Source organism: Gymnoscopelus braueri, assembly GCF_963280865.1.
Source record: "Gymnoscopelus braueri genome assembly, chromosome: 16".
NCBI lineage: Eukaryota > Metazoa > Chordata > Actinopteri > Myctophiformes > Myctophidae > Gymnoscopelus > Gymnoscopelus braueri.
Window position 1 is genome coordinate 27,541,875 of NC_137616.1, and position 19,346 is coordinate 27,561,220.

At 41.6% G+C, this 19,346-nt stretch overlaps 1 protein-coding gene across 1 annotated transcript in view; it reads left to right on the top strand.

Annotated features, from left to right (window-relative positions):
- Nucleotides 1-1,433: 1,433 nt before the first annotated feature.
- adgb (androglobin) overlaps nt 1,434-19,346 on the top strand; it is a gene marked incomplete at both ends in the record, with an annotated part of 78,883 nt that continues 60,970 nt past the window's right edge. The window contains 10 exons of the mRNA XM_080452767.1: nt 1,434-1,513; nt 2,967-3,126; nt 3,275-3,367; nt 4,751-4,822; nt 5,470-5,649; nt 7,990-8,129; nt 10,593-10,679; nt 13,950-14,125; nt 17,996-18,078; nt 19,006-19,180. Coding sequence (XP_080308893.1) covers nt 1,434-1,513; nt 2,967-3,126; nt 3,275-3,367; nt 4,751-4,822; nt 5,470-5,649; nt 7,990-8,129; nt 10,593-10,679; nt 13,950-14,125; nt 17,996-18,078; nt 19,006-19,180 — 1,246 coding nt within the window. The remainder of the gene's footprint in view (nt 1,514-2,966; nt 3,127-3,274; nt 3,368-4,750; nt 4,823-5,469; nt 5,650-7,989; nt 8,130-10,592; nt 10,680-13,949; nt 14,126-17,995; nt 18,079-19,005; nt 19,181-19,346) is intronic.

Sequence of the window (19,346 nt, forward strand, 5' to 3'; positions counted from 1 at the left end):
TATTCCTAATGACGGGTTTCCTAACTCAGATAAACATATTGTTAGTTAGTGTATGTTCAGTATAGTCCTACTGTATGAGGAGGAACAGATTATAGTTACATCATACGCTTTGCAAAGTATTTTCCCTTATTTTTACTCAAAATCGTATAGTGAAAAGCTATGTCTACAGAGCAAGAGAATGTATTTAAGACAGGATTCAACAAGCTGAGAGGAATACATAGTGAATTTACTTCAGTGTGTGTGTGTGTGTGTGTGTGTGTGTGTGTGTGTAGACCATGTGCTTCCACTCAGCAGTCATCAGACTCTGCAGTGTTCACCATTGCAGCTCTCGTGCTCTTCCACACTTACATCATTACCAGAGAAGGAATGCCATCCAGCCCTCGAGGACACATAGTCATCATTTGATAACTTCTCATCCATTGTTTTTTTTATTATTTTATTTATCCCCAATCCATGACTGTTAACCAGAGGTGGAAAAAGTTCAAATGTTTTACTCAAGTAAAAGTATCAATACCACAATGTAGATATACTTTGTTGCAAGTAAAAGTCCGGTATTCAACATTTACTTGAGTAAAAGTACAAAAGTATTGGTATCGAAATGTACTTAGAGTACCAAAAGTACAAAGTACTCATTATGCCGAATGTCCCATTTCACAAGTTTTCAAATGTATAAATCTTTTGAAAATAGTAGATCTACAAGCTCACAATGCATCATCATGAGCTGCGGCTATTTTCAAACGGCCTAAATGTATATAGGGCTGAAGTAAGTAATGTATGTTAATAATCTAAATCTACAAAGTAACTAGTAACTCAAGGTTTCAAATAATTTTAGTGGAGTACAAAGTACAATATTTTCCTCTGAGATGTAGTGAAGTAGAAGAAAAAGTACAGAAAATTGGATATACTCCAGTAAAGTAAAAATACCTCAATATTTTACTTAAGTACAGTACTTGAATTTACACCAGTCGTTCTCAACCTTTTCAGGCCGACCCCTCAAAATAATCATATTTGAACTGAGGATCCCCCACCCTGACGAGCACTTGGAATTGTAGGCATTACATTTAAGTTTGACTCTGTTCCACAGATAAATACGTTTTGCCTCTTTCTTATATTATTTGACAATTTGGCCAATGTTTGACCATGCAGTTTTTATAGCACAGTTTGTTGATTACAGTTGATTAAAAATGTCTTAAAAGTCCTTAAATTGTCACTTCACTGTCATCTGGGGGGACCCCCCCCCCGACCCACAGGTTAAAAACCACTGCTTTACACCACTGCTGTTAACGCCTCCGCCTCTAGGACCCAGAGGCTCGAGAAGACTCCACCTCTCCGTTGCTTAGCAATGTAAATAAACTTCCATCAGTAGCAACAAAAATACACCAGACTTTTGAACTCGATGTTTTTTTATATTTTGCTATCGCTAATAATCAACAATGTCCAAGTTACTACCGAAGAAAAGGGAATCGTCTTCCAGCAGAGTCACTTCTTCTCGGGGGCAGACGCCAAATAAAGAGTGAGACTATAAACAAACACAGTAGCCTTATTTATAGCAGTGGTTCCCAAACTTTTTAGCTCAAGACCCAAAAGATAAATTAAACGTTTGCCCAGGACCCAAAATAGTGAAAATAGCAGATCTACAAGCTCACAACGTGGCGCGAAGCCACTGGGCTTGTAGATCTTCTGTTTTCACTACTTTTCTTTAAAAAATATATTTTATTTATTAAATACTTTTGAAATATATTGGAATTGATTAAATTGATGAAAAGTTGAGATTTTATTTTTCCTTTCTTTTTAATCTTTTGGAAATAAAAATGTGTTACAATGGAAGACACAAAAAGGGGATATTTACTCGCGACCCATTAAAAACCCACTGTTTGGGAGCCAGTGGCCTACAGCCTAGCATCAACGCTAACAAGCCTATCTACAACAAGACCTTGGGTTGGGTTTCTAGGTTGTAGTAGCAGAAACTAATGAAGTCAACGCAATGCAATGATTTATCCAAGTCACTGGATGTGCCAATTAGCAATTAACCTAATTGACACCTGGCCAGTTCCTTCTCCCAGCTGACAAATTAACCTTATAACATTGCTTTCAAAGGCACCTTGTCACCTGGGAGTAACTAGTACTGTAACTTAATGTCAGTGGTGTAAAGTAACTAAGTACATTTACTGAAGTACTGTACTTAAGTACAATTTTGAGGTATTTTTTACTTTACTGGAGTATTTTCAATTTCCAGTACTTTTACTTCTACTCCACTACTGTACATCTCAGAGGCAAATATTATACTTTTACTCCACTACAATTACTTGTAAACTTAAGTTAATTGTTACTTTGCAGATTTAGATTATTATCACAAAACATACATTAACCACTTCAGCCCTATATATTTTTTTGTACTTTTACTCGTAAAAGTACATTTTGATTACCGGACTTGTAACACAGTATTTCTAATCTGCAGTATTGATACTTTTACTTAAGTCAAAAATGTGAGTACTTTTTCCACCACTGCTGGTGACACACAACATGACATGTGTTTTGTGAGGTTGACATTGGGCTTATTACCAAACATTGTTGGGGGGGAAAACAGCTATTATTCACATTCAGAAAAGGCATGAGTAGGGCACTTGAGTGGTAAAGTGCCTGCCCACCACGCAGAGGTTGAGGGTTCGAATCTTCGGGGAAGGCAAGGCAAGGGTGATATCACTGCACATAATCCCACGGGCTGGGGCGGCACCTGTTAGCAGGGAGTGTTGGGCAGGAGGAGTAGGATGAAGGCTCTACAGTATGTCCTCCTGGTGGGGGCTCCTCACTGGCCAGTGAGTCAGTAGGATACGAGGGAGGAATCAATTGGCATAACGACTACATTTGAGAGAAAAAGGGGTAAAAAGCACGGAAAAAATAAAAGGCATGAGTCAGATCACAAATGTGTCCGTGGCTTAATATGCATCATCTCATGTTAATCTTAGAGCAATGTCCCTGGTAGCCAGTGGCTCAGAGGGTCCAGCAGAACCTAAGCGTTTGAGATGCCCTATCTGGCCGGAGTGGAATGATGCAGAGGTCAATATGGAGAAATGGGATGCAGCCAAAGGAGCCAAAGATGGAAAGTTGGGCAAGAGCCCCTTTACTGTGAGTGTGATGTGGAACAACAGACCATTCTAAGCAAATCTAATGGATCATGTGTTCATTCACAGCAATGCTAATGGTAACTATTTGTTCTTCAAGATGCACTGTTACGTTGTCGTTTGAATTGCATCTTCTGTGTTTTTGGCTGCAGCCATTCTTTGAAGATCCGGAAGGAAAAATCTGTATGCCTTTATCATTGAAAGTGCACTGCTGGAGGCGTCCTTCAGAGTTCATCGTCAATAAGGTAACTTAGATTTGACATAAAAATCTATGTAATGGTTTCAAATGGTACAGTATGAGGACAAAGCCTGGCAGGACTAAAGAACAGTGATATGAGTTAGAGATATTAATGTACACAACCATGGTACTGTTTTCTACATAATTGTCAGTGATGCTGAGGGGACACTTAACACCATGGAGCCATTGTATTTGACTACGTCATTGTTCAAGTGCATGTCAGAGTGGCTAGCAAACAATAGCATGTTATGTTTAGGAATGTACATCAGCAAAGAGTAATTTTTTGCCATTTTCTGTTGAGGAAATCAGGTTCCTGCATCTGCGTGCTTCTAATGCAGGCCTGACAATGTAACCTCACTCTACCACCCCCCCCCTTCTCTCTCTCTCTCTCTCTCTCTCTCTCTCTCTCTCTCTCTCTCTCTCTCTCTCTCTCTCTCTCTCTCTCTGTGCAGTACTAACTAAGCAATTACGTTTCATGGCCTTTGAATTAGCTGCCCTCTGCTTGGCATGTCAAAAGCATTTCATTAATTTTGTGCAAAAAGAACACAGGAATAATCACAGAAGCAACCAGGCACACAGATGAAGTCAAATGGTTTCACTGTATCTTCTTTCCCCTAACGATCATGAGACTGGTGTCTAAGAACCTTTCTAATTGATGGAAATGTGTTTTGATGGAAAAATATTTTTTGGGTGGGTGACTTGACACAGCCAGAAAGTCTCTCTTGACCCAAACTGTTGCATGCACACACAGTAAAATCCTCAGTCTTAATTCATTTCTTTTCTTTTTGTCACTTAGAACTTGTATTCCTTTTTTTATACACACACACATACAATACACATCACATAGAAAGAAAAAAGAAAAGAAAGACACAACATAACAATACCCAAAAAGAAAAACATACTTAAAAAACAAAAACAAAAACAGAACAAACATTTTGAACCGACAACTGTTCACATTCGTATCGTTTTGCTACAATGTCACTTCCTCATACTTTTTGTGTTGTCAGTCTTAATTCATTTCTACAAAATAAATGTAACCAAATGGACCCGTAAGGGTGCTTTTGGTTACATTTGGTTACAGAGTTACATTAACTCTGAGTATGCTCGCTACCAACAGAGCCATGAATTCATATTTGATTAGTAAGCTGTTGGAGTCTATTAACTCAGTTGATCAAATATTCATTGCAAACATGCTCTCTGGAGCACCACGGTTCAGCGAGATCATCTTAGGCCTCAGAATGAAGTAGAGAAATATATTTAATAAGTAGGCCACGTAGACTGAGTCAAACTAATATTTCCAGTTCACACAGGAGAGCAGATCAATCTTTTTTCTTTTCCGTCTTGTATTGGTGTTCCAATGAGTTGAATCGCTACTTGCACGTCGTTCCAGGCTCCTGCAGTTGTTGAGTCTGAGGCTGCCTTTGACCTAATCTCACCCAACGATCATCTGATCTGCAGCGAGGTAAAATCAAACAAAAAGTGCTTTTTATTTGAACATTGAACACTGAACATCTGCCCTTTTTCCCCCCTGCACTTGTAGTGATCAACATTTCAGTGTTATTAAAGCATCAGAAAGTGTGGACAGTGTAGGAGTGTAAATAGTTGATTAATTCGATTAGTAATCGAATTAATCAATTGAATTGATCATAAAAAATATTCAATTTGAATAAAAATCTATTTTCATAAATACCGAAAATAGCAAATCTACAAGCTCACTAAAATAACCATCGCAACGCATTGTGAGCTTGTAGATGGGCTACTTTTGCAATTTTTGTACATCACCGTTGTACAATAAAGTATAAAACTAAAATAGGGCTTAAAGGGCTAGACCACTTTGGTAGAGGTTTGGGTTGTGTAGTTACCTTGCCATGATGTAACTCAATGGAGCAAATAATTGCTCCATTGATTAGAAATTGATAATGCAATACAGGCTCCTCTTTGACTTAGATTGCACACTGAAGAAATTAATTGCTTCTCGATTATTTGATTAATCGATAGAATAATTGCTAAGAAGATAATCGATAGTTGCATGCAGCCCTAGTAGACAACCTGAGTGGACTCGATTTATGGATGGGTTGATCATTAACGCACCCTTCCCTTGTCATCCAGCTGATGAGGTGGATTATCAGTGAGATCTACATCATCAGGAAGCTCTGCAGCAATGCACTACTAGGAGAACAAGATGGGTGGAAGCCCTGGGACCATATCTACTCCCTGTGTAAGGTGTTGAAAGGTCACACGCCACTTTACAACAGCTACGGGAAGTACGTGGTCAGACTTTACTGGATGGTGAGCCTCTTTTCTCTCTCTTTTGCTCTCTCTCACACACTTGCACGCACGCACGCACGCACAGTTGCACACACACACACACACACACACACACACACACACACACATGCCTAATCAACCTTTTGCTATTGATTTCAGTGCCTTAAATTAGACCTTTAAAGTAATTTACCATTTAAACACAGACTGGTAATGAATTACTTATTCATATACTTTCTGTATGGGAAGGGAGGGTGACGGAGGGAATGAAAAGGCCTGATCCGCAGTCAAAGCTCAAATCAATCAGTTTCGCCTCTGTGCTATATAAGTGGTCTGCCTTCAGACCCTGCCTGATGAATAGATAGGGCTTAACAGGAGTCAGCTGCTTGTTAGATGGCTCTCAGCATGGCTCAGTTGGATTTACAGTAGTATGAGAGTCGGGCTCCGCCACGCCGCCCCTCTGCATTGTGTTGACAATCGAAATAATGAGGTGTGAGAAGGTGGTACAAGGTATTGATGTAAGTTGCCAGTGGAACTGTGAGTTTCTGTCTACGCCCCTTTGCCACATTGTGTACTTAGGACACGGCAAGGACACGCTTACCATGTCTTTCTTGATGTACAGGTAGCTTTTTATGCATTCGATTAGTTGTTTAGCTTAGCTGTTGGAGACTCAAGGGTGATTTATACTCAGTGACGCATTGTGAACTTCTAGATGTGCTATTTTTGGTGTGTGACAAGGCGTGCAACCAAGTCAAAATTGGCCATCGTGGAGAACCAGGTGAAATGTGGCAGTGTTACTGTAACAATCTTGACAAGCAACCATGACATGGATGTGGGCAGCTTTACCCCGTGCCAACCTCAGCACGCTAACAGATGGTTGCGGCGAAGGCATTATCTCTCCCCCTCTCCTCCTCCTCCCATCACTTCCTGGTTAATTCCCCTCCCAGGCTACTGTCCCACCCACACCTCCCCTGTGCTGCTGTTCTTCTCTTTCTTTTGCATCTGATTCCTTCACGCCGCAGTGACCTCCTGATCTCCTATTGTCTCTTCTTCTTGTCCTCTTTCATCCTCTGCTTCTGTGCCCCTCAATTCCTCCTTCCCTGTTCTTGTTGTCCCCTAGCCCACACACACACACACACACACACACACACACACACACACACACACACACACACACACACACACACACACACACACACACACACACACACACACACACACACACACACACACACACACACACACATTTATGCCCTTGCAAAGCATACTGCCCAATGCATGTGGCCCTTCCATTTAGAGTTATGATATATTGTTGAAAGAGAGACAGAGAGAGAGTGTGTGTGTGTGTGTGTGTTGTGTGTGGACACGCTGGAGCGACAGAGGCATAACTAGAGTGGATAGCACAGCTGTGAACAGTCAGTCAGGTTACCGCCTGTTTCAGCTGGCTGCTGTTCCTCGCTGGCAACAGTGTGAAACTCCCACAGTCAGCCAGCGGACAGAGTCACACCACGACACACTGTCAGTCAGTCCGCCCACGCATGATGCTTTGTTTTGTATAGGCTATAGGCTAGCGAACACTGCACACTTAAATCCTCAGTGTTCATTTAACTCTTGAGCGTGTCTCATTACAGGTCCTCGTTCAGGTGACCTGTGACAGTGTTACTGTAGCAACCCGCGTTGACAAACAGCCATGGGGTCAGTTTTACCCTATGCAGGTTAAACGGACGAGATCCAATAATAGGCAATACTGAATTTACCAGTAGCGTCACTTAACATTAAATCGTTTTAGAACTATTGGCCACTGATGCTGGACTTTTGTCATTTTATGAGGGATGCCCTTTAGGAATGTATTCAGCAGGCCCATATACAGTACAGTTGTCCGCAAAATTGGCCTCTGGACAACCTACAGTAAACCCATGGATTATGATTTGTTTTGTGTGTGTGTGTGTGTGTGTGTGTGTGTGTGTGTGCGTGTGCGTGTGTCTCTCTCAAACTCAATTGTTTAGGTGTGTGAGTGGAAATGAAATCACTTTTGAGGGTACTACAATCAAGTGCACGGATGATGACAAATGGCCAGTGGATTTTAATAAGAGGCACTTATGGACCTCAAGTAACACACTGCAGACAGCACAGCTCCAAGGCAATCATACTTTATTAAAGCCATGTCTTCAGTGTTCTAAAATGATGTTGGACATAGAGAATTGATTAAACCAATCACTTGTGGGTCCAGTATTAACTACAGTGCATGGGCCAGTGGAGATCAGATTTCACACCACTACTACAGGAATCTTTTATAATGGCACACAGCACGTTGCAGTAATTGCGTCGGATTATCTGTGCTCCTTCTCCTTGTCTGTCTGTTAGGGCTGCTGGAGGAAGGTGACTGTGGATGACACCGTGCCATTTGACGAGGAAGACCACATGCTTCTTCCTGCCTCCACCAACCAATCAGAGCTGTGGCCCATGCTGTTGGCCAAGGCTCTCATTAAAGTGGCCGGCACAAAGTGAGTTTTTCAGCATGCCAATAGAAAGGCTCCATGATGCACTTCAGTATGAATTTAAATCTGACTCCTGCCACGTCTTGCCTGTCTCCCCTCTCTTGCTCTCAGTTTCGGTTCTCTTTATACTGCCAAAAAAATAAAGGCCAAAAAAATAAGAAATAACAAAAAATCATTAAAGGTAAAGCTGCTACCTATTCTGGCAATTTACAGGTTTCATGTGTTAAACGGGGGAATCAAATATCTTCTATGTTTTGTGCAGACAGGTTCATGAAGGATATGATGAGCAGTTATGAATTTACACTCAATCTGGTGGATTGGTTGGTCCTGGCCCAAAGAAGAACTGGTTAACCAATATCGATTGGCCTAAAGAGGATGTGGCCGTGGGCGTGGAATGCCACAAAAATGCACATAACCTCTGAACAGATTAACATAGACGCCACAATACTTGAAGAACTGATTAACTGGTCACACCGTTTTGTTCGGTATCCCATGTGTAGGTTAATGCATCATGAAGTTATATTGGCCAAAAGGTGATGTGGCACCAGAAGCACACAGCAACATCTTATAGACAAACTGCCACCTTGGTGGAGGTCTGTGCTCTGCCATGCATATCTTTTAGTTCTATTTTATTTTATTTGTATACATTTAGAGTAGCCAATTCTTTTTTAGTCGTTATGCCAATTAATTCATTTCTGTGTTGTCACTGCTGTCCTACTGACTCACCTGCCAGTGAGGAGCCCCCACCAGGAGGACGTAGAGCCTTCGTCCTACTCCTCCCTCCCAACACTCCCCGCTGACAGGCGCTGCCCCAGCCCCCCCCCCCCCCAGGAGTACATGCAAACATAGTTTTGTTTTGGCATACATTGGGCTGACGTATGTCATAATCTGGTTGCATAATGTGACCATTTAGACGCAAATAAACTCGCACAGTGACAAGGTGCATAATCAGGCAGGGTTTGACATTTTTCACATCGCAAGGTGTCACATCTAATGAGTGGCTAAGAGACTGAAAAATCTGCAGTAACCTTTAGCATGATATGAAACTAAGAGGATTCAAGAACACATTTACCCTACAGCCTTAATACCCAGTTTTTGTATATAGGAATGGGACAATAATACCATACTCTATGCACACCATTGACTGTTTGCTCTGGCCTAGGGAGCACATTGCTGCGAAGTATTGACTCACAAGGCTTAAGGGAATCCTGTGTAGGATTTTCTGTAAATATGTCACTGTATAAAGAAAGCTTCAGCTTCCAACTGTCAGTTGCATATTTACTTGTTTATTTTTTGTTCTACTTGTTGCTTTGATGTGTAGTCTCAAAGAGTCTCCTGCTAGGAATCTAGTCTGAGATCTCAACAAATTGAGTCAAACAAAAGCACAAAGCAAGTCATTCAGGCCCCAATAATGGCGACACAGCACGTCACCTTTTTTCCCTTATTTTCAAAGTAGCACTATGATACAATGCATACTGCTTTAGATTTACCATGTTTGGAAAGGAATGCAAAGGAATGAAATGATCACAGACCTGTGTCTGCACACACATGCACGTGTACATTCACGGCACGCACGCACATAGTGCCATTTGTCTACTGGGCAAACCTCCTAATTCGACCTAATCTCCTCTGCCGGGAGCTGTGTGAATTTGGTGACAGACGGGCAGCATGCGTGTCGGAGCCAGCGAGACGGAGGCGCGTGTCTGTCAAGGTGCTCGTTGCTGTGTCTGCGGAAGGTCAAGGCATAAATGTTTCAGGAAAACAACGAATGAATCATTTATATATACTGTAAGCTGCAGTGACAGTTCACAAGAGCTGTACCAAACTTTACCCAGATGTGTCTACCAAAGGCGTATCTTGATTACAACATAGTCTGTTTGTTTTTTTTTTTAAACCATGGAGAGATGAGATTAATATTTATCATTAATAGCAATTTCATCCTTATGGTAATAGAGTCTGGCAGTAGTGATCGGGTTGATTTCGTCATTGATTTTCATTTTATCGTTGGCTCTGCTGTGAATAGTAGATTGTCCACAGGCACCCATGAGGATCAATTATAGCTGCAATCATCTGTTGAAGCATAAACATATGACCACGAAACTGTGACGTTCACACATATAAGATCAACCCCCAACACACACACACACACACACACACACACACACACACACACACACACACACACACACACACACATAAAAACACAAATCAATTTGAGATTCTTCATCACAGAATGCAGCCCCATACCTTTGGCATTCAGTAACACAGGCAGCAGCCAAACCTCGCTGAGACAACATTAAACAGCTTTGTTGTCTCGCTAAGCCACAAAATCCACGTCTCTGGGCACCGCACCCCCAATCTAATTGACTCCTATTGCGGAGGGGAGTCATGCCATTTTAAGTGTCCTTGTAGCACTGCCATCTTTTCTCTGTGAAGTTCCCCTGATGTTTCCTTTTTGCTATTTCTCAGTGCTGTATCAGAGGACAGGGAGGAGGTGGGTGACTTCACCTTCATCCACGCCCTTACCGGATGGATCCCAGAAATCATCCCGATACAGTATGTTTCTTGTCTCTCCGTCTCCTTCTTTTTATTGAGAAAACCAGGTAGGTGTCAACCAGTGATGGTCGCCATATTATGATCACTGGTTATCGCAGTGCATTTTCCTGCCAGCAAAATACTTTAACAACACAGACAAGTATACCCATCGCCACTCCAGCATGCCAGTCATTAAATAAGATTGAGGGAGCAATGAAAGACGAAAATGGTAGCAGGGAGATATGAAATGGAGAATGGAATGTCTGCTTGTCAGGGATGTAACTGTAATGGGCGAGCGATGTTTTGGAGGGGAGCATGGAGCGCTATTCTCTCTGCCTCAGCAGGTTAGCTGTTATTAGTGGACCTCCTGTGGTCCTTATCAATGCGCACAGGCACTAAGCACATTGTGTGTCCCCTGTGGTATCTAGCAATGAATACAGTCAGTAAGCTGTGTGTGTGTGTGTGTGTGTGTGTGTGTGTGTGTGTGTGTGTGTGTGTGTGTGTGTGTGTGTGTGTGTGTGTGTGTGTGTGTGTGTGTGTGTGTGTGTGTGTGTGTGTGTGTGTCATGAACACAATTCATAAAACTTATACTGTAATTTTACTGTATGTTACTCTCCACCTTTTTGGCTGGATCGCGAAAGTCTCTGACTGAGTCACTGACTGACTGAGTCACTGACTGATGAAGTTACACCACTGGTTGGCCGGCCGAGTGTTGAGGTTTTCCCACTGGCCGTTGTGCTTTCAGAATTATTTTGAACAAAGCTAGCTACAGTGTTGCCTCATCAGGGTCCATTTACAGCGGCTGCACAGTCTTCGATTATGCCCTCAGGGGCTTCAATTACGTCCTCAAACGGCCTTTACAGTGGTTCATCTCATACCAAACCTATGGCATGGTAGTAAGAATTCTTTGCTGAAACTGGATAATATCCTATCCTGGATAACTTCATTACAAGCTTCGCCTGAGTCTCGCTACTTGAAATTAAATTTCATACACGGTCTAGCCATACAAGGTTTCACTTAGTCTTGTTTATAGCTGCAATCCGGAACTTATAATGAATAAAACAGTATTCTAACCAATCTGTATGGTACACACTACACAGTATGTTAATACAATATAACCAGTACATCTGCAGTAGTTGGAGGTGGTCTTAGTACTCCTCCATTGAGAAAAAAAGACCCTGGGCCTGGTGTTCGGTAAGACACCTTCTGGTTGTTCATCTCTGTCACTAAAAACTAAGTTTCAGACCTCCCAAAACAAAAGAAAATGTGTTAAAGCAAGTGAAGCAAGTCTGTTGTTCGTCATGACGCACTGAGAATATTGATGGTATTTATATCCATATCGGGTTCTCCTTCATAAAAGGCTTAGTGATTAATTGGTCAACTAGATAGATTATTACACAGGTTATGTTCCTACACAGATGGAGAGTCCAGCAGACTGTCAGCAGGCTTTTGCCTCTCATAGTCCAGCGTAACCTACTGGAAGCATATTCAGATCGTACCATCCTGACACCCGCCTAGGCCCACGTAGTTTTTTTTGGTGATTTTGAATTGGGCTTATGAACTGGGTTTAACTAAGAAACGCATAGGATTGTTATTTACTCCTGAGATCATTTTACATCTTCTGCCCTTCGTGGTCAGTTTGAGGTGCTGTACATTTGTTGTTGACAACTCTGGACCTCCCACATAAGGACATCAGTTTGATTGTGGGAGAAATTAAGTTTCTGAGGCTTTTCTACCCTGAGATGTACGGAAAATACCGAACATCTACTAAACGTCTAATAGTAAAATATGACATGTGCATATTGCTGGCTTTGTAGACATATGTGATGTGTATAACCAGTACATAAAAATGTGTGTTTGCAGATGTACGTCAGTGCATGCTTTATTCAAATGCATGTTCAACACAGAGGGACATGTCATACCAGTGTAATTCAAACTGATGAAAATTTTCTAATTTGAGCATACATAACAGATGGTGCAGTTCTGAGTTTTAGTTTTTATAAGGACCTCTTTTAGCTCAAGGATGACTACTCATCCAAGAGTCCTGAACGTGAATACATACATAATAAATACAACAAAATGAAACAAATACTGTAACTAAAAACTAGAAAAAGTGCTCCTCCGCCAGGTCAGGTAGGTTATTGTAGGCCAGAAATTCGACAATCAGGATGGAATCTGTAGGAGTAATATAAAATAAATAGTTTTGCAAAAATCTGCCTCCTGGTGGCGCTATAACAGGCCCATGTGAAACATTTGGGGCAGAGGCTCTGCTGTGGCATCCAGGGAGTGTGTGTGCACAGTTTCACGGAGATTAGCTGTCCAGAGACGGACGAACACGGACAGGGTGCAAAACATAGTCTCTGCCACGCCTTCGGCCTGGCGGAGACAATAAGATACCCATTAAAATAAAACAGTATGGACCGTTGGCATTAGGGATGTAGATAGTACATGTTTAATGATAATGATCACCTTATCGATCCGAGATCCTATTAGCGATCATTTTGTATTATTATTTATACTAGACTAAGAGATTTTATTGTCCATGTGAAGAATTTTGCTAAAAAGTGCCAACTGGGAGTTCAGAATGATGCTAGGACTGCAGTGGTGTGGCAGTGATGAGCACACATTTAATAGTTCCGCCAGTCAAGTGACTTTAGAGATGGGGGTCTTAACCAATAAAGAAAAAGAAAACTATGTGATTCTGTGTATCAGTCTTGTTGTGTTAAACTTAAAGGGTAAGACCACTTTGGTAGAGGTGTGGGTTGTGTAGTTACCTTGCCATGATGTAACTCCAAAGGTGGGAAAGAAATACAAAATAATTGCTCCATTGATTAGGAATTGATAATTCAAAATATGCTCCTCATTGACTTACATTGTACGGTAAAACAGCTCTCAAAGTCACTCTTTTAGCACATAAACTAACGCAAACAAAATTGATTCAGACAATATAGAACATCACCAAACCCAGTACTGTTTGTTTTTTTAATAAAAATGTTAACTTCCTGTTGATTTTGCCATTTTTAATAAGTAGAAAACCTGGACTGGATCCACGGATCCGGATCCGGATCTTCAAATAGTAAAATCAACAGGAAGTTAACATTTTTATTAAAAAAACAAACAGTACTGGGTTTGGTGATGTTCTATATTACATCATGGCAAGGTAACTACACAACCCAAACCTCTACCAAAGTGGTCTTACCCTTTAAGGCTTCAAGAACTAGAGCTATTTTCCATGGGGTATTATACAAAGACAAGTGATTCTTAGATTTTTCCTGTTATCCTCCACTCAAGGTCCAGATGTATAGGAAAAGTGTGGGATTTCTTAAATGAATCCATTCCCAAATTCACACACCCCACAGAGGATGAGCTCCTGGCCAAAGAATCAGCTGTGAGGACGGATTCTCCCCAGAATGACTGCAAAAGTCAAACACCTCCTCCATCTACCAAGAGCCCAGCGAAAAGCAAAGGTGACACGCACGCACGCACGCACGCACGCACGCACGCACGCACGCACGCACGCACGCACGCACGCACGCACGCACACACACACACACACACACTTGTGACCGACGCTCCAACGTCAAGACGCCACCGCTGCCCATATCAGTGCGTGGTCACCTGGCTCAGTGGTTCTCAACCTTTTCAGGCCGTGACTCCCCAAAATAATCCTATTTTAACTGGGGACCCACCATTTTGGTTGACTTGTGAAAATAGCAGATCTACAAGCTCACAACGCCTCGCAACGCGAGCCGTTTTGAGCTTGTAGATCGTCTATTTTCAAAATGTTTTCCTCTTTCTTATATTATTTGAGAATTTGGCCAATGTTTTATAGTATAGGCTGTTGATTACTTTTGATGCAGTAATGGTCTTTTTTTTAGGTATTAAAAGTCCTTAAATTGTCACTTCACTATCATCTGGGGACCCCCCCAAAATCATGTGGGGACCCACCTGGGGGTCCCGACCGACAGGTTGAGAACTACTGACCTGGCTAATCCATTCTTCGACACAAACACACTTCTCTTGGGAGTAAGCAAGAGAGGGCGTTTTGGTGAGCTCATTGATCATGATTCGCCGTTTCATCCAGGTGAGCTCATTGAGAAATGATTAAATATTGTTGTTTAAGTACACTTTTATTTTTTATATTCCTCCATATTACATCATGTTTAGTTTTCACATAAACGTTTCAGCAGATTCTGCAAAGAAAAAATTGAAGGAAAGCGACAAGAAGACTGACGGATGTGTCCCCCCACAACCCAATCTAGCCAATCAGCCCACAACAGAAAGTATGTATAGTACAGTGTACTTGTATACACACACACACACACGCACACGCACACGCACTCAAGCAGATGAATCTGAACAGCTTTTTCTTTCAAGTGTTTTCCATCTACTAAGCCGCATCACCATTTGTGTTTATCTGGATTTATAAGCGTACAAAACTAACTGTTCCTCCCTCTGCATACATTATTCAAGTATAGTATAAGGGCATGACGATGAATATTTCATTGTCATACAGAAACACTCCATATTCTCTCTGAAAACGCCTATCAATAATTCTGTCCTGGAATGACTATAATCATCCTCATACCCCTGCATCATTTATATCACTGGTTCTCAACACCAGCGGTCCAATTGGACCCTTACGGGGTCTGTGACTCTGAGGAACTGCAATCGGCACTGTAAAATTCTCATTGTTTATTTAACTCTGAGAGTCTGCAAAGGGAACCAAATGGACCCGTAAGGGTCCATTTGGTTCCATTTGCACACTCTCAGAGTTACAGAGCCATAAGGGTCTATTTGGACCCCCCCAGTGGTCCCCCGGCCCGACGTTGAGACAGTGATTTTATATTACCGCCAAGGTGGTACTGTATAATAAAGAAACTAAAGCCTGGTTTATACTTAAAGGGATACTTCACTTTAGGGCCGGGGACACATTTAAAAAAAATATTAAAAATAAATGAAAAAAGTTATGGAAAATTCATGGCCCCCTCACGCATTAGAGTGTCCTACTAATGTGTGAGGGGGCCATGAATTTTCCATAACTTTTTTCATTTATTTTTAATATTTTTTTTAAATGTGTCCCCGGCCCGAAAGTGAAGTATCCCTTTAACTGCCTGCCGCATCAAGAATAGACAATCTACAAGCTCACAATGTGTCACAATGCGTCACATTGTGATCTTGTAGGTCTGCTATTTTTGGTGACACGCTGCACAACTAGGTATAAATCGGGCTTTATGGGCCTGAGGTTGGCCCTTGCGTATTGCATTGTAAAACAGCCCACGCCGGTCAAGCAATCTTCTGCCCGTTTCATGCCTCATTTCCTGTTTACTCCGCCCTGTAATATGGCCTGCTGCATGTGTTGATCTGAGGTATAAATAAATCAACAGGGGGGGTGATATGGAGAATTATTTGGCAAGCCTACAGGGCAGTGGAGGCCCCGTCGTCACGTGTGGTTAAGATCTGACAGAGCAATGGGAAGAAACATTAACTGTAATAGACAGCCTGTGGCCACGAGTCATCTAGGGTCCTAGAGCCAGATAAAGGTTTACTATGGAAGAGCAATTCACCGTAATTCAATGTAGAATGTTAAAAGATACAGTTGCAATATCGATTATGGCCACTATGGCCATTTTTTAGCTGTCCTTTTTTTTGTGGGAAAGGTGTGCCTGCATCCCTTCTAAAGAACTTTGCTTGGTTGTGTAGAATCCCTTATTTTCCCAGCCAATACGATAATATCAGAAACCCAAAGATACGTGTATTATTAGAATTTATATTCTAATATGTGGCTTATTTCATTATTTCACCATTACGTTTTCTGCTGAAACATGTTTCAAAATCTCAAAAACTAAATATATTACATTTATATAACCCTGATGAATCCCTCAAAGGCTTTTAAAATCCCATGGCTTCATGGTAAAGGACGAGGTCTTAGACAATTTGATTTAGAATAGGAAGGGTCTTTCTTCTTTCTTTCTTCCATCTCTCTCTCTCTCTCTCTCCTTCTCTTGTATGCACCCACCTGATATTGCTGACCCTAATCACACTCTCGCCTACAATCCCTCTTGTTTTACAATAATTAATGTGCTTAAGATTAACGTAATGTGGTGGCATACAGTGCATACAGTACGTACATAAATTGGCATAGATCTGCGAAGCTTTTGTGCTCCGGGCAAATTAACCACAATGTTCTCTCTCTCTAGCTGTCGCTCTCTCGATCTTTCCCTCTTTTTATTTTTAATTTTTTTACAGATATGTTGCATTGGCATCCATAAATTGAAATGCTTAAATCAGTACGTAACCTCCAATTCATTCTTATTCTTCATGTCTAGCTTATATCAATCCTGCAGCACTTTCATCTGCCTTGACTCCAGCCATGGTTCGTCAAATTGATTTTCCGTGTCTTCTGGCCTATATGCATCTCATTTCTTATACATAGTGAGATTGGCAGCAGAAGGTGGACGCTACAACAAGGCTCTCTGTGCTAGGATACTGTATGTTAGTGTTGATTTCGTTGACTAAAACTATGACGAAAAATGTTCGTCGGCTACCTCTTTTCACTGACGAAAACGAAATAAAAACGAAATAAAGACTAAGCTACGATGACAAAAACTAAGACTAAATTTACTCACAATTTCGTCAGCAAATAAAAACTAGACCAAAATGTTAGTGAGGGACTAGTGGAGAAGAGATCCAGTAGAACTAAAAGACAAGTCATTTTATGTTTGGTTGTGCTCGGGTGTTACGCTCTGAAAATAGCAGATCTACAAGCTCACAATGCGTCGTGCTGCGACGCTTTGTGAGCTTGTAGATCGGCTATTTTCAGCAGGCAACCAAGTGAAAACCAGCCATTGCAACGCCATCAAGGCACCGCCAAAATACATTTTAGTCGACTAAATCAACTGTTGATTTAGTCGACTATAATCTTATGATATTTAGTCGACTAAAACTAGACTAACAGTAAAACATTTCAGATGACTAAAATATGACTGAAATGAAATGGATTTTTTTTTCAAAAGACTATGACTAAACTATGTCAAAATCAACACTTCTGTATGTGTGCCTTATTTATACCATGTTGAGAGTTTCTCATGTTATTTGTGGGTTTGTTCCAAATGTGAGAGGTAAGGAATTTTACACCGGTTTAGTAAAGAATTGTCTTATATTAAAGATTCTAGGATATTCGATTTTTTTATTGGCATTTGGAATTTGTAACCGTCTTTCTTGATGACATACAGATAAAGAAAACCTGGAGGATTTAAGATCACATACAGTACTCTACACAAACTCATATACATATACTACTATATTTAACATGAACTTATTTGTGTGTTTCTCAGGTATGTGTTTTCCTGCCCCAGAGATGCTGGTGTGTGCCAGCTATAATGCTCTTAATAACAGGAGCTCTGTGCTTGGTGAGATGGTAAGTCACACCTGCACCCCTCCCCTCTGAAATCATGCCCCCCCCAAAAAAAAATCGATTACAAAACAACAACAACAACAACAAACAAAAAATGCAATGTCATCAACTTGTGTGTGCTAGATGTGTAAATGTCACAGTATGATTGGAAAACCAGTCAGATTGAAAATCCGCCGAGCGAGCTTAGGCGAGCGAGTCGCCAAGTGTTGCGAAGTCACCTTCAGCCGACTCGGCGCCGTATGAGTTATGTCCCGATAGAATCGTAAATCGTCGTCCCCCCTTGTCTCGGTACCTCTCATTTCTGTTTTTGACGGGGGTCCCGCCCTGCCGTGGGGCAGCGTGGGAGGTGAACTCAAAGAAAACAAGCCCTCCTTTTTCAATCTGACTGGTTTTCCAATCATACTGTAACATATATATATATCATACACTTATCATACACAATTTTAAACGTATAATGTATGCAATGATATCTGATTTGAAATATATGCGTAACATTTGATGGTGTTTCAATAGACACTACTGTAGCAACATACAGGTACTGGACCAGTTCTGTTACAGTTGATGCACCTCATACAGATGTATGTATTTCTTTAGTTTGGTTGCAAATAATATATTATCCAGCCCCTGCTGGTCTATACTATCAATCCCATCTTGGATTAGACTAATTTCACAATTAGATTTTGTCCTTAAGATGACAGGACAAATATCTGACCTTGTGTAAGTGTGGTTGTAGGAGATTCATTCACAGTATGTATTCTCGTGTGTGTGTGTGTGTGTGTGTGTGTGTGTGTGTGTGTGTGTGTGTGTGTGTGTGTGTGTGTGTGTGTGTGTGTGTGTGTGTGTGTGTGTGTGTGTGTGTGTGTGTGTGTGTGTGTGTGTGTGTGTGTGTGTGTGTGTGTGTGTGGGGCGGGGGTGTGGGTGTGTGACCAGTCGGACTCCTCAGAGTGCCTACGCCAGTACGGTTTCTCCAATCTTTACAGTCACACTGTCCTGCTGACCCAGACCCGGGCGTGTCCACTAGAGGCCCCGGCCAAAACGCCCCCTGTACCCCGCTGGAAACTCATCCGCCCCCGCAAGCAGACTCTGGACACTGATGAGCCCAGAGGTGATTAAAGAGAAGAGGAAAGAAATCGTTAGACGAAGAAGGACGGGGTGATGAAGTGAAGCGCTGCCTGTGGTATCTGGTTTGAGGGAGAGGCGTATAGGGAGCAAACAGCAGGCTGATGCGTTGACGGGAGGAAGATTGAGGGAAGGATTTTTACAAATCTAAT